Consider the following 14,113-nt stretch of genomic DNA (forward strand, 5'->3'; position numbering starts at 1 on the left):
TGCAAGACTCCACCAGGACTCCTCTGCATCAACCTCTTTGGCTCCTGGCCAACAGGACAGCTGCTGGACTCCACAGGAACCAAACAAGCCTGCACCTCCTGAAACAACCTCGCCCTGCAACATTGTTTCTTCGTCTCCTTCCAGTAATTGCAACATTTCCATGGCTGTGCACCCTCTGGTGTCGGCAAGACTTCAGCTGCACCAAAGAAGCAAGAAGGAATCTTCCTTGAAGTGAAGGAGTCAGTCCCCTGCATCCGCAGGCATCTTTGGCAAAAACGTACTGCTGCTGGGATCTACTCTCTACAGGAACTGCGTGGATCCTCCAACACAGCTGGTGGTACTGAGTGGTCCTCTCTGCCCTGTCCAACTTGGGAGACTGAGTCCTTGCAGGACAGAATCCCTGTGCACAGCGACTCTTGCAGCAACCAAGGTTTGTTGACTCCTGCTCCAAGGGATCTTCAGGCTCCAAGTAGCCCCGGCCTCCAGCACTTCATACTTGCAAGGACAGTCTCTGTTGCTCCAGCGATGTGGGACTCCTCTCCAGGTGTGCTGACAGGGCATCGCTGCAAATTACTGTGCCTGCTGCAAGAGGGTTGCCTTTGGGAGTTACAAGTGCTTCTGCTGGCTCTCCCCACTGTTGAGGGTCAGCTCAGACTCCCCTCCAAGGGTCGAGTCCCCTGGACCTTGCTGGTCCTCTTCTCCCCAGATTTGCATTTGCCAAGGCTTGTTGGTGGTCCTCCTGACCACTGAACTGACTGCGACCCACTGACCGTCATGGGACAGCTTCGGCATGACTTCAGGGACTCCTCTGCAGCTCCTGGGCTCCACAGCTGGCCTTAATCATCCACCGTTGACCCAGATCTTCCTCTGCAGATGGGTGGGCAGTGGCTCCTGCGTCACCTGGACACTCCTGAGTGGACTGGACTCAGTCCCCTTCTTTTCCAGGTCCTCTTCTACCAGAATCCACTGTTGGGTTCCACTGGACTGGTCCTGGCAAAGTTCTATTTCCAAGTCCCCTTGTTAGTTTTTGGGAAGACCAGGTAATTTACCTCTGCTCTCCTTGTCGCTGGGGGATCATCTAGGTACTCACCTCTTGGGTTTCGAGGTCTCCCAGCTCCCTTTTAACTGTTCCACATCCTTGGGTAGGGGTCATAAGTTCGCATTCCACTACATTGTTTGCACCCCCCCCCCTCCAATAAGGCCCTAGTTATTTTCAGTTACATGCTGCCAATGCTTGTTATTTTTATGCCAATTCCCAATACTTACCTTGTATATATAGTGTGTACTTACCTTCAGTTGGGGGACTGCCTAGGAGTAATCTAGTTCAGTGTTACTGTAATAAAGTACCGTTATTTTGCAACACTGTGTGGTTCCTTTCATTTGAGATAAGCTACTCTGTGACTACTGTGGTAGTGTAAGTACTTTCCACTCCCAGATAAATCTTTGCTGCTCACCCTAACTACCACGAGAGAGACCTGGCTTCCTAGACACTGTCTCACTAATAGGGGTTACCTGGACCTGGTATAAGGTGCAAACACCATAGGGGTCCACCACATACCGGGCCAGCTTCCTACAGTGTGCTGGTGGTAGCACGTCTGGAAATTACCCACAGAGAACTGACAAGGCACGCCCATGTGGTAAATAAGATGGTTTAGCCTGTGGCCCCAGCGAAGGAACCCAGATATGGATTCCAATGTGTTAACACCTCCCTCACCCCCCTATGTAGTGGGTATGTGCTAGATTCAAGGAATTCAAGAACTGTCAATCATGGTTGTGTTAGGGTTAGGTGCCGCTAGGCCACGTCGGGCGGAAGGGTGGGGGGGTTTATGGTGGGGGGCAAGGGCAGGGATGACAATGATGGATGGGATAATGTGAACCAAAGGGAGATGCACAATAGGATTTCTCCCAGTTCACTGGTGGACAATATCATTTTTACAGGACTAGTAGGCTGGATTGGTATGTATTTAAAAGATCAGCGAGGGGACTGTGTGATTGTAAATTTCAGGAATACTCGTATGGCCCAGATTCTTTTACATCACGAGCCCTTAGGCCAGGTTGTGGTTTCTGGCATATCTAGATTACCTCAAGGCTATTTTTATAAACCATCCTGTTAGGCATCATTTGGAAGACAGGCTTCTCACTCACCTCACCCCACCCCACCGTTGATAGTGGTAATGTCTTTTCACGTGGGCCCACTGTATACATGGCTTCTACAGTGTCCCTAGATGAGGGTGGATTGACGTATGGATGATTGTCCTTCCCTAGATCAAGAAGCGCACTGATCCTCCTATGTTTATGGTAGTAATAACTTTGATGAAATGACCTATTCTTGTGGAAACAGTAGTTGTTGGCCCTGTGATGAGGGACATTATGGGGCCATTGGCAGCCTCTATCGACATTATCCCCCGGATTTTGGATGCATTAGAATGTGTTAGGGGATACTATTCAGGGTGAGCTAGTTGAGGCAGAGAGGATTGAGGCTGATAGCCTCCCGTACAGCTCCCAGGAACCCCAAGGTTGGTTAATATACTTTCTTGAAATGTGGCAGATTTACGAGGTAAAATGGAAAGCCTCTTTTGGGTATCTTTTACAACACAATACGATATCTTTATTTTCCAAGAGTCATGGATTAGTGGCGATGTTAAATATCCGGGTTATGCCATTTACTCCAAGGCAGCAATCAGAGGGGAGCAGGGTGGTTTGGGGGGGGGGGGCGTTTTAGCACTGTCCACCCGGGTAGCCTCCTATTTGGGGTACTCTATCAGACGTGGAGAATCAAAACTGATATTTTATATATTCATATTGAATTACAGGTTATCAATATTTACTCTAGGCCTTTAGTTTCTGGACAGGAATCCCCAGTTGCGGAGAGGCTGTCTGATTTTCTGTCTCAGCTTCAGCTGAAGGTGGAGGATGTTTGAACTGGATGGTGTAGCTGTTTGGGTGACCTGCAAACCCCATTTGTCAGTTGTTATCAATCTCTACTCTCAAGTGATGTGAAACACTCCCTACAACTGCAGTAGGCAAGAGAATAGGGTGAGCGCGATAATCAGTTTTGATGTTAGCTGTGATTTGTAGAAGTACTGGTGGTGTGACTGCCGTTGTTGCTGCTGACCTTAACTATACTTAGGAAAGATTTGTTATTGTTGCTATTGACAACCTTGGGACCAAGAATAGAAGGTTCAGTGAGGGGATAGAACCCTCTGTCTGGACTGAAGTCTATAGTTCCTGCAATGACATTGGAAACAATAGAACCTTTTGTTTTCCTCTAAACCCACTGCTTTGAGGTTTTCTGCCTTTTTTTCATTTTCTCCATTTCTTCATCAGTGTGAGGTCCAAAAAGGACTGGTCTAGTGGAAAAAAGATTCATGATTTTCAATTGGACATCCAGTTTCAAGGAAGTCAGTCTAAGCCAGAGGTCTTCAAACTTGTTTGCTCTGAGCCCCACTAAGCTAAATATTTTGAAGCTGCCCCCCCCTAAAACCACATGGCAAGGATTTGGGGAGAGGCAGGGATGATTGCAAGGAGCAGCATCATGAGATCATTTAGGAGTGCTTTTCTGTAGCTCTTAATCCACACTTAATGCGGGACTTTAAAAATAAATAAAAAATAAATAAGCAAACAAAGAAATAATTGACCAAAACAATCTTCTTCCAATAATTGTGGTGCTGTGGGCCTCAATGCACTCCACCTGTTGCACTAATGATGGCTCCTTCCCCACCATGTCTGATCATCGAAACAAGTCCGATCTCTTTCCGAAAGACAAGGAGCTACTACACACCGCCACCCTTTTTTGCACCAAGGGTGCCATCTGCCCTAATGCTAGCTAGGAAAATGAGACACCATGTCCACGTTTTATTGTAAAAGATTCATAACTGATGCAGTGGGACCCTGGGCAAAAGCGTCACTGCACCTGTTTGACTAATTGCCTCTTACTGTTGTCAACAACATGGGCTCCCAACTCACACCATTTCTCTCCCTCCAATATCAGCATTCCTCTTATCTCTCCGATGCACAAATCAAGACGTCTCCCTGGCTCCATTTTCTCTCTGCCTTAGGCCACAGCTCCAAGACTCAAAGAAACACTGACACAGTAAGTATGTCCTCGGCCTCTAATGCATCTGCAGCACCCATGAGATCTACAGTTCCGCAAGGGAGGCTGTCTACTCTGCCACTCAGTGGGGCCATTTGTTTCAAGGCCAAATGCCCAGACTTTCTGCAGCTTTGCGTATTAAATTTTTTTAAATAAATACACCCCCACCTAATGCTAACAAAAACATGTATTCCTCAGTTGACAATCTTGCAGTCAACAGTTAAGGTGTTGGAACTGCAGTGGACATCTAAGGTAGATTTAGTGGCACCTGCGGCGTTGCCATCGATGTTGGCAGTGCTGTCTTACACCTCAATGGCAAGCAAGTTGGTGCAGATGCTTGCCGTGACCAGTGTTCGAGAGCAGTGACAGTCTCCAGAGTGATGGTGACAATGTTTATGTTGCTTCTTTTGCAGGAAAATGCCCTCACAGTCTTTTAGGGCTCTCAGACATTTTCTGACAAAATTCATACTCTTTACCAGAGTAATAGGCAGGGAGGCAGAAAACACACACAGAATGCGCATTTGATTAAAGCTTTTTTTGCCCACGTGAAGGGCATTTTACGAAAAAGTGAAGGGGATTTTGAGAAAAACAATCCCCACTTTTGATGAAAAACTGGGTGAAAAATATAGCCTAGCCTCAAAGATGCGGCATAAAGCAAATAAAACTAAAACTTTGCCACAAACATTTAAGAAAAAAACTGGGTAAAAGTAATCTAGATTGTTCAGAGATCCTCTCAGCATGAGCCAGAATAACAGAACTGAGTCTGTGAGGCAAACTGCCAGTACCGTGCATGCTGGGAAGGGAAGCTGCTGGCTCGTTTAGGTGTTCTTTCCTTGCAGTCCGTGAAATCTTGACCAGACTGGCTCCTTTTTTCTTTAATTTTTCATTTTCCTGGATGCGCCTCAAACATTTTAAAGTCAAACTCAGGATTGCCTCTCGTCAGATGCAGCAACGTGCTCACATTATAATGATTAGAAGTCTTTTATGGTCCATCAAAAATCCAATAAAAATGTTTCAATGAAGGTAACTAATTCTATAGACATTGAGATGGTTACCGCCATCTAAAGAATGACTTTCAAATTTTTGAAGAAAACGTGTCCCAGGATCCCTGCACATGCTTCTGAGCAGTAAGATCTTATTGTGGTGGGCATAGAAGAAATGTGACACGCTCACCAGGTTGTAGACCACAGGAAGACGGGAGGGCTGAGACTGCAAGAATGTGGATTTGTGGGTCTCTCTGCAGCAAATTAGTGGTATCTCTCAAGATACTTTAAAGTGACAGAAGAAAACTGTGGGACACCACAGTCTTTCCCAGTGAGTTATTGCAGTAGACATAATATGGCGGGCACAACAAACGGGATAAGCGAGACGTTTTCACCCTCATAAACAAAAGTGTTTGAGGACGAAGGTCTGGAAAAGAATGATCTGATCAAGGGCCTAGAAGAACAAATGGTGTATTAGATGCCATGGTTAAAAAATGAAGAGGAGGCATAAAAGCCACTGGCGGGAGCGGAGTTGGAAGAGAAGATAGGGGAGGGAGGGGGCTGCATGAAGATAATATAGACAACAGTGCTGGGGAATATGGGGACTGAGGCAGAGCTGAGGCTGACAGGTGGCAAAGTATAGCTATTGGAAGGCCAAGTTGACAGTCTGGGAGAAAAACAAATTCGGGAGCTTAAAGTGTACACCAACAAATACATTGAAAATGCAGGGAAACTCACTGAGGGATTCCAGCATTTCTCTCTTGGACCATCATACTATCAACTGAGACCTCTGTAATTAAACCATTAATTCCTCACTGCTGCCCCCAGAATTCCCCCATCAAATACAAAAGGAGGCACAATTTGCTGGAGATGGTCTATCATGTGTCAATCTGAAACAAGTCTTATGCTTTCTCCACCATGCAGGGGGCAAAGGCCTCACTGGATAAACTTAATATCCACACCGAGGCAGAGTAATTCAGAAGTGAGACAATTTTCCCTTGCTACCATTTGACTATATGATATGCATACTCTATGCTCTCTAAAGCCAGGGATTAGCGTGCCAGGAGACCTGAGAAAGAACTCAATACATCTACTGCAAACATAAGCACTTTTTACTGACTATTTCCACTCTTCCATTTTCATGAAAACGTTTCATTCTGTAAAATTCCATGACGTTTGTAGACGTTTCCTAGTGGTTTTCCTTATCAAATACAAGTATGGTTCATTCTTTCATATTTTTAGCGGATGATACAATCTATGTTGTGTGGCTGCATTATAATGTGCCTTTTTAAAATGTTGTTAAGTACGTACAAAACAGAGGGTGAAATCTTGCATGTCCTAATTAGTAGATTTGCTGTTAATAAAATTAAAAAAGGTGCAACTTTAACACAATGAGAGCATACCTTATGCACTGCTGGTACAGCATTCAAATTGTCAGATAACTTGTTCGTAAATGACCCATAAACTCCATCACTCATATAATACAGAAAAGCTGGTTCATCGTTTCTTGCAAGTTCACCTAACAGACAAAATATGAAAAAGGTTAAGAGCATAAACCAATTCAGCCATTTATGTGATTTTCTTTTACCTAAAAGTAGGAAAGCACCCAAACAATATTTACAACAAAGATAGCCTGCATCTACTGCTTTGAAACATTTAGCATTTCAAGTCATCTACTGCCACACTAACACAACATTTATAAATTATGTGACATCATATGCTATCCCATGGAAGCATGGAAGTGCAAGGCTGGTAAGACTTTGCTGACCCAGATCATGTATATTGGCCTACAGTGTTCTTTCTGCAATTAATCCACAAGTGAAGGTGCACCATATTTTGCGGTCCTTTGATTCACCCCCTGTGCAACTCGACTTGTCCCCCGTAACTATGGTCCTCTTTTTATCCAAGGACTTGTGGTGTGTTAACTGTGTGTAATATTGTGTATATATATATATATATGTATATATATATATATATATATATATATACACACACATACACATACATATATATATATATATATGAAAAATGTCACTTACCCAGTGTACATCTGTTCGTGGCATGAAACGCTGCAGATTCACATGCTGTGAATATCCCGCCATCTAGTGTTGGGCTCGGATTGTTACAAGTTGTTTTTCTTCGAAGAAGTCTTTGAGTCACGAGATCGAGGGACTCCTCCCATTTCGTCTCCATTGCGAATGGGCGTCGACTCCATCTTAGATTGTTTTCCCCGCAGAGGGTGAGGTAGGAGTTGTGTATATAGTAATAGTGTCCATGCAATGGAGTAAGTATGTATGTACAAAATGTGTCTACAAGTGATATATATATATTTACAAGTTTATTTTCATCAACTTATAACGGCTACAGGCTGCCGGGGAGGTGGGAGGGCGCATGTGAATCTGCAGCGTTTCATGCCACGAACAGATGTACACTGGGTAAGTGACATTTTCCGTTCAATGGCATGTGTAGCTGCAGATACACATGCTGTGCATAGACTAGTAAGTAGTTATCTCCCCAAAAGCGGTGGTTTAGCCTGTAGGAGTTGAAGTTGTTTGGAATAATGTTCGTAATACTGCTTGTCCAACTGTGGCTTGTTGTGTTGTTAACACATCCACACAGTAATGTTTAGTGAATGTATTAGGCGTAGACCATGTGGCTGCCTTACAGATTTCTGTCATTGGTATATTTCCTAGAAAGGCCATGGTGGCGCCTTTCTTTCTAGTGGAGTGTGCTTTTGGTGTAATAGGCAGTTCTCTCTTTGCTTTAACATAACAGGTTTGAATACACTTAACTATCCATCTGGCAATGCCCTGTTTGGATATCTGATTCCCTGCATGAGGTTTTTGAAAAGCTACTAACAATTGTTTTGTTTTGCAAAATTGTTTGGTTCTGTCAATGTAATACATTAGTGCTCTTTTTATGTCTAATGTATGTAATGCTCTTTCAGCTACAGAGTCTGGTTGTGGAAAAAATACTGGGAGTTCCACTGTTTGATTTAAGTGGAATGGTGATATAACTTTTGACAAAAAGTTGGGGTTTGTGCGTAGAACCACTTTATGTTTGTGTATTTGTATAAAGGGTTCTTGTATGGTAAAGGCTTGTATTTCACTTACTCTCCTAAGAGATGTGATAGCTATTAGAAAGGCTACTTTCCATGTTAAGTATTGCATCTCACAGGAGTGCATGGGTTCAAATGGTGGACCCATGAGTCGTGTTAATACAATATTGAGGTACCACGAAGGAACTGGTGGTGTTCTTGGGGGAATGATCCTTTTTAGCCCCTCCATAAATGCTTTTATGACTGGGATTCTAAATAACAAGGTTGAATGTGTAGTTTGCAGATAGGCAGAAATTGCTGTGAGATGTATTTTAATGGATGAAAAAGCTAACTTAGATTTTTGCAAGTGTAGTAAGTAGCTTACAATGTTTGTCGTGGACGCGTGTAATGGTTGAATTTGATTATTATGACAGTAATAAACAAATTGTTTCCATTTATTTGCGTGGCAATGTCTTGTAGTAGGTTTCCTAGCCTGTTTGATGACCACCATACAATCTTGTGTAAGGTCTAGGTGCCCAAATTCTAAGACTTCAGGAGGCAGATTACTAGATTGAGCGATGCTGGATTCAGGTGTCTGATCTGTTGTTTGTGTTGAGTTAACAGATCTGGTCTGTTTGGTAGCTTGATATGAGGCACCACTGACAGATCTAGTAGTGTTGTATACCATGGTTGGCGTGCCCAAGTTGGTGCTACTAGTATTAGTTTGAGTTTGTTTTGACTCAATTTGTTTACTAGATACGGAAGAAGTGGGAGAGGGGGAAAGCGTAAGCAAATATCCCTGACCAACTCATCCATAATGCATTGCCCTTGGAGTGAGGGTGTGGGTACCTGGATGCGAAGTTTTGGCATTTTGCATTTTCTTTTGTTGCGAATAGGTCTATTTGCGGTGTTCCTCAGTTTTGTAAGTAGTTTTGTAGTATCTGGGGATGAATTTCCCATTCGTGGATCTGTTGGTGATCGACAGATTGTCGGCTAACTGGTTCTGAATTCCTGGTATGTTTTGTGCTATTAGGCGAATGTGATTGTGAATCGCCCAATGCCAAATCTTTTGTTCTTAAGAGACACAACTGTGATGAGTGTGTCCCCTCCCTGTTTGTTTAGGTAATACATTGTTGTCATGTTGTCTGTTTTGACAAGAATGTGTTTGTGGGCTACTAGTGGTTGAAATGCTTTCAATGCTAGAAACACTGCTAGTAGTTCTAGTTGATTTATATGAAGTTGTTTTTGCAGAGTGTCCCATTGTCACTGGATGCTGTGTTGGTTGAGGTGTGCTCCCCACCCTACCATGGAAGCATCTGTTGTGATCACGTATTGAGGCACTGGGTCTTGGAAGGGCCGCCCATGGTTTAAATTTATAGGATTCCACCATTGAAGCGAGGTGTGTGTTTGGCGGTCTAGCAACGCTAGATCCTGAAGTTGACCCTGTGCTTGTGTCCATTGTGTAGCTAGGCACTGTTGTAAGGGCCGCATGTGTAACCTTGCGTTTGGGACAATGGCTATGCATGAAGACATCATGCCTAGAAGTTTCATCACTAATTTTACTTGGTATTGTTGGTTTGGGTGCATGCTTTGTATTACGTTTTGGAATGCTTGTACCCCTTGTGGGCTTGGAGTGGCAATCCCTTTTTTTGTGTTGATTGTCGCTCCTAAGTATTGTTGTATCTGACACGGTTGTAAGTGTGATTTTAGGTAGTTTATTGAGAACCCTAGTTTGTGAAGGGTTTTTATGACGTATTTTGTGTATTGAAGACACTGTTTCTGAGTGTTGGTTTTTATTAACCAATCGTCTAGATACAGGAATACGTGTATGTGCTGTCTTCTGGTATGTGCTGCTACTAATGCAAGGCATTTTGTAAATACCCTTGGTGCTGTTATCCCGAATGGTAACACTTTGAATTGGTAATGTACTCCTTGGATTACAAACCTTAAGTATTTCCTGTGTGAAGGATGTATGGGTATATGGAAGTGCGCATCCTTGAGATCTAATGTTGACATGTAGTCTTGTTGTTTGAGCAAGGGGATTACGTCTTGAAGTGTTACCATGTGAAAGTGATCTGATTTGATGTAAAGATTGAGTGTTCTGAGATCCAAGATGGGTCTCAGAGTTTTGTCCTTTTTGGGTATTAGAAAATACAGGGAATGAACACCTGTTCCTTTCTGATGGTTGGGTACCAGTTCTATTGCGTCTTTTTGTAACAACACTTGGACTTCTAGTTGTAATAGATCCAAGTGCTGTTTTGACATGTTGTGTGTTCTTGGAGGCACATTTGGGTGGTAATTGTAGGATTTCTATGCAATAACCATGTTGGATAATGGCTAGGACCCCCGAGTCTGTAGTTATTTCCTCCCAATTTTGGTAATAATCTGAGAGTCTCCCCCCCCCCCCCCCCCCCACTGGTGTTGTGTTGGGGGATTTGGGAATTGAAGTCACTGTTTAGTTTGTGGGGTCTTTTGGCTTTGGAATTTCCCTCTGGTTTAAGGGAACTGTCCACCTCTATATTGTCCCCGAAAGCCTCCTCTTTGAAACTGGCCCTGGTATGTGGGTCTGGGTTGTGAGATTGAGGGTTCTGTGCTTTGGCCTCAAAACCCACCTCTAAAGTGTGGCTTCCTAAATGTGCCTCTGCTCTGTGGGGAGTAGAGCGCGGCCATGGCTTTGGCCGTGTCAGTGTACTTCTTTAGCTTCTCTATAGCTGGATCCACCTCCGGCCCAAACAACTGTTGTCCATTAAAAGGCATATTAAGCACAGCCTGTTGGATCTCTGGCTTAAACTCGGAGGTGCGGAGCCATGCGTGTCTTCGAATAGTGACCGCTGTGTTCACAGTTCTGGCGGCTATGTCCGCTGCGTCCATTGCCGATCGTATCTGGTTGTTGGAGATACTTTGGCCCTCCTCCACCACTTGCTGTGCACGCTTTTGAAACTCCTTGGGAAGATGTTCAATAAAATGCTGCATTTCATCCCAATGAGCACTGTCATATCTTGCCAATAAAGCCTGTGAATTGGCAATGCGCCATTGATTGGCTGCTTATGCTGCAACTCTTTTTCCCGCTGCATCAAACTTTCGACTTTCTTTGTCGGGTGGTGGTGCATCCCCAGAAGTCTGTGAGTTTGCCCTTTTGCGTGCTGCGCCTACTAGCACTGAGTCAGGTGTTAGTTGCTGTGTGATGTACACAGGGTCTGTAGGGGGAGGCTTGTACTTTTTTTCCACCCTAGGTGTAATAGCTCTGCATTTGACGTGGTCTTGAAACACTTGTTTTGCGTGTTTCAACATCCCTGGTAACATCGGCAGACTCTGGTACTGGCTGTGTGTTGACGACAAAGTATTAAATAAAAAGTCATCCTCAATAGGTTCAGCATGCAGTGCTACATTGTGAAAAGTAGCTGCTCTGGACACCACCTGCATGTAAGCAGTACTATCTTCAGGTGGTGACGGTCTTGCCGGGTAGCAGTCTGGACTATTGTCAGATACTGGCGCATCGTAGAGATCCCATGCATCTGGGTCATCCTGGAACATCCCTGTGTGCGTTGGAGATTGCATCATAGGGGGTGTTGCAATTGATGACAGTTGCGGTGAGTGCTGTGGCGAAAAACGTGGAGGAGTTTTTTCTTTTGCCACCTTTGCTTTTGGCTGTTTCTCTGTTTCTTGGAAAGCAAGTTTCCTTTTCATTTTAATAGGGGGAAGAGTTCTTATTTTCCCGGAGTCTTTTTGAACATGGAGCCTTCTTTGTGTATAGTCTGGCTCTCCCAGCTCCAATTCTTGTCCAAATTTATGGCCTTGAAGTTGGGATGACAGGCATTGTTCCTCAGAATAGGAGCCCTGTTTCAGCTCCGATGCTGGATGTTTCGCCACCAAAACTTTTTATGCAGTCTTTTTCGGCTCCAAAGCCACTTTTTTTCGGTTTCGGGGTGCCAATCTCTCGGTGCAGACTTTGGTTGGTGCCGGTATCTCAGTGTTGAGTCTGGTTGGAGCCAGTATCCCGGTGCAGAGTATACTCTGTGCCGGTATCTCGACCGGAGTCGGATGTCTTCGACACGTGTGTGCCCTTTTTTGGTGCCGATGGTTGGTCACCATGTTTACGGGTAAAGCCACGGCCTGCCGGCGGTGGCGTCCCCTGGGCTTTCATTATCTTGGTGTGAGTTTTAGCCGGGGCAGTTTTACTCACTGTTTTCGCCGGCTGCTCACTTTCGGCCTCGTCTGAATCCGGAATGGAGTAAGTCTCCTCCTCTTCGACTTCGGGTTGTCCTGACGGCGTCGACGCCATTTGAAGCCTTTGAGCTCTCCGGTCCCGTAGCGCCTTTTTTTTCTCGACCAAAATGCCCGGCAGGCCTCGCAGGTATCCTCTTTGTGTTCGGGGGACAAACACAAATTACAGACCAAATGCTGGTCTGTATAAGGATACTTATTGTGGTATTCGGGGCAGAAGCGGAATGGAGTCCGTTCCATTAGCCTTGAAGATGCACGCGGTCGGGCCGACCAGGCCCCGCCGGGGAATGGAAGCCACGAAGGGCTACCGGAGCTCTTTTATTCGGTGTCGATCTGCTATAACTAACCCGATACTGAACGCAAACAATACCGTTGAGTTTTCCGAGATTTAACTAACTTTCCGAACCGAAACACGGAGCGAAGAGGAACACGTCCGAACCCGATGGCGGAAAGAGAACAATCTAAGATGGAGTCGACGCCCATGCGCAATGGAGCCGAAATGGGAGGAGTCCCTCGATCTCGTGACTCGAAAAGACTTCTTCGAAGAAAAACAACTTGTAACACTCCGAGCCAAACACTAGATGGCGGGATATGCACAGCATGTGTATCTGCAGCTACACATGCCATCGAACACACACACACACACACATATATATATATATATATATGGAAAATGTCACTTACCCAGTGTACATCTGTTCGTGGCATGAGTCGCTGCAGATGCAGCGACTCATGCCACAAACAGATGTACACTGGGTAAGTGACATTTTCCGTTCGATGGCATGTGTAGCTGCAGATATACATGCTTTGCATAGACTAGTAAGCAGTTAATTCCCCAAAAGCGGTGGTTCAGCCTGTAGGAGTTGAAGTTGTTTGAAACAATGTTCGTAGTACTGCTTGGCCTACTGTGGCTTGTTGTGCTGTTAACACATCCGCGCAGTAGTGTTTGGTAAACGTATGAGGCGTAGACCATGTGGCTGCCTTCCATATTTCAGTCATTGGAATATTTCCTAGAAAGGCCACGGTAGCACCTTTCTTTCTAGTCGAATGTGCCTTTGGTGTAATAGGCAGTTCTCTTTTTGCTTTGAGATAACAAGTTTGAATGCATTTAACTATCCATCTAGCAATGCCTTGTTTTGAAATTGGATTTCCTGTATGAGGTTTTTGCAAAGCAATAAATAATTGTTTTGTTTTCCGAATTTGTTTTGTTCTGTCAATGTAGTACATTAACACTCTTTTGATGTCTAATGTATGTAGTGCTCTTTCAGCTACAGAATCTGGCTCTGGGAAGAACACTGGTAGTTCTACTGTTTGATTCAAGTGGAACGGTGATATGACTTTTGGTAAATTTTTAGGATTTGTTCGTAAGACTACTTTATGCTTGTGTATCTGAATAAATGATTCTTGTATGGTAAATGCCTGTATCTCACTTACTCTTCTTAGAGATGTGATAGCAATTAGAAATGCAACTTTCCATGTTAAGTATTGCATTTCACATTAGTGCATAGGTTCGAAAGGTGGACCCATGAGTCGTGTTAAGACAATGTTGAGGTTCCACGAAGGAACTGGTAGTGTTCTTGGTGGTATAATTCTCCTTAGGCCTTCCATAAACGCTTTTATGACTGGTATCTTAAATGAAGTTGAGTGCGTAATTTGCAGATAAGCTGAAATTGCGGTAAGATGTATTTTAATGGATGAAAAAGCTAGCTTTGACTTTTGCAAATGTAGTAAGTAGATTACAATGTCTTTAGCAGATGCGTGTAATGGCTGGATTTG

At 44.2% G+C, this 14,113-nt stretch overlaps 1 protein-coding gene across 2 annotated transcripts in view; it reads right to left on the reverse strand.

The window, feature by feature from the left end:
• The window catches only part of AZIN1 (antizyme inhibitor 1), a 483,491-nt gene that overhangs the window by 51,334 nt on the left and 418,044 nt on the right, over positions 1 to 14,113 (reverse strand). For both annotated transcript variants that reach the window (XM_069220587.1, XM_069220589.1), the window contains exon 10: positions 6,480 to 6,595. In XM_069220587.1, coding sequence (XP_069076688.1) covers positions 6,480 to 6,595 — 116 coding nt within the window. The remainder of the gene's footprint in view (positions 1 to 6,479; positions 6,596 to 14,113) is intronic.

This window comes from Pleurodeles waltl, chromosome 2_2 (assembly GCF_031143425.1).
Source record: "Pleurodeles waltl isolate 20211129_DDA chromosome 2_2, aPleWal1.hap1.20221129, whole genome shotgun sequence".
Classification (NCBI taxonomy): domain Eukaryota; kingdom Metazoa; phylum Chordata; class Amphibia; order Caudata; family Salamandridae; genus Pleurodeles; species Pleurodeles waltl.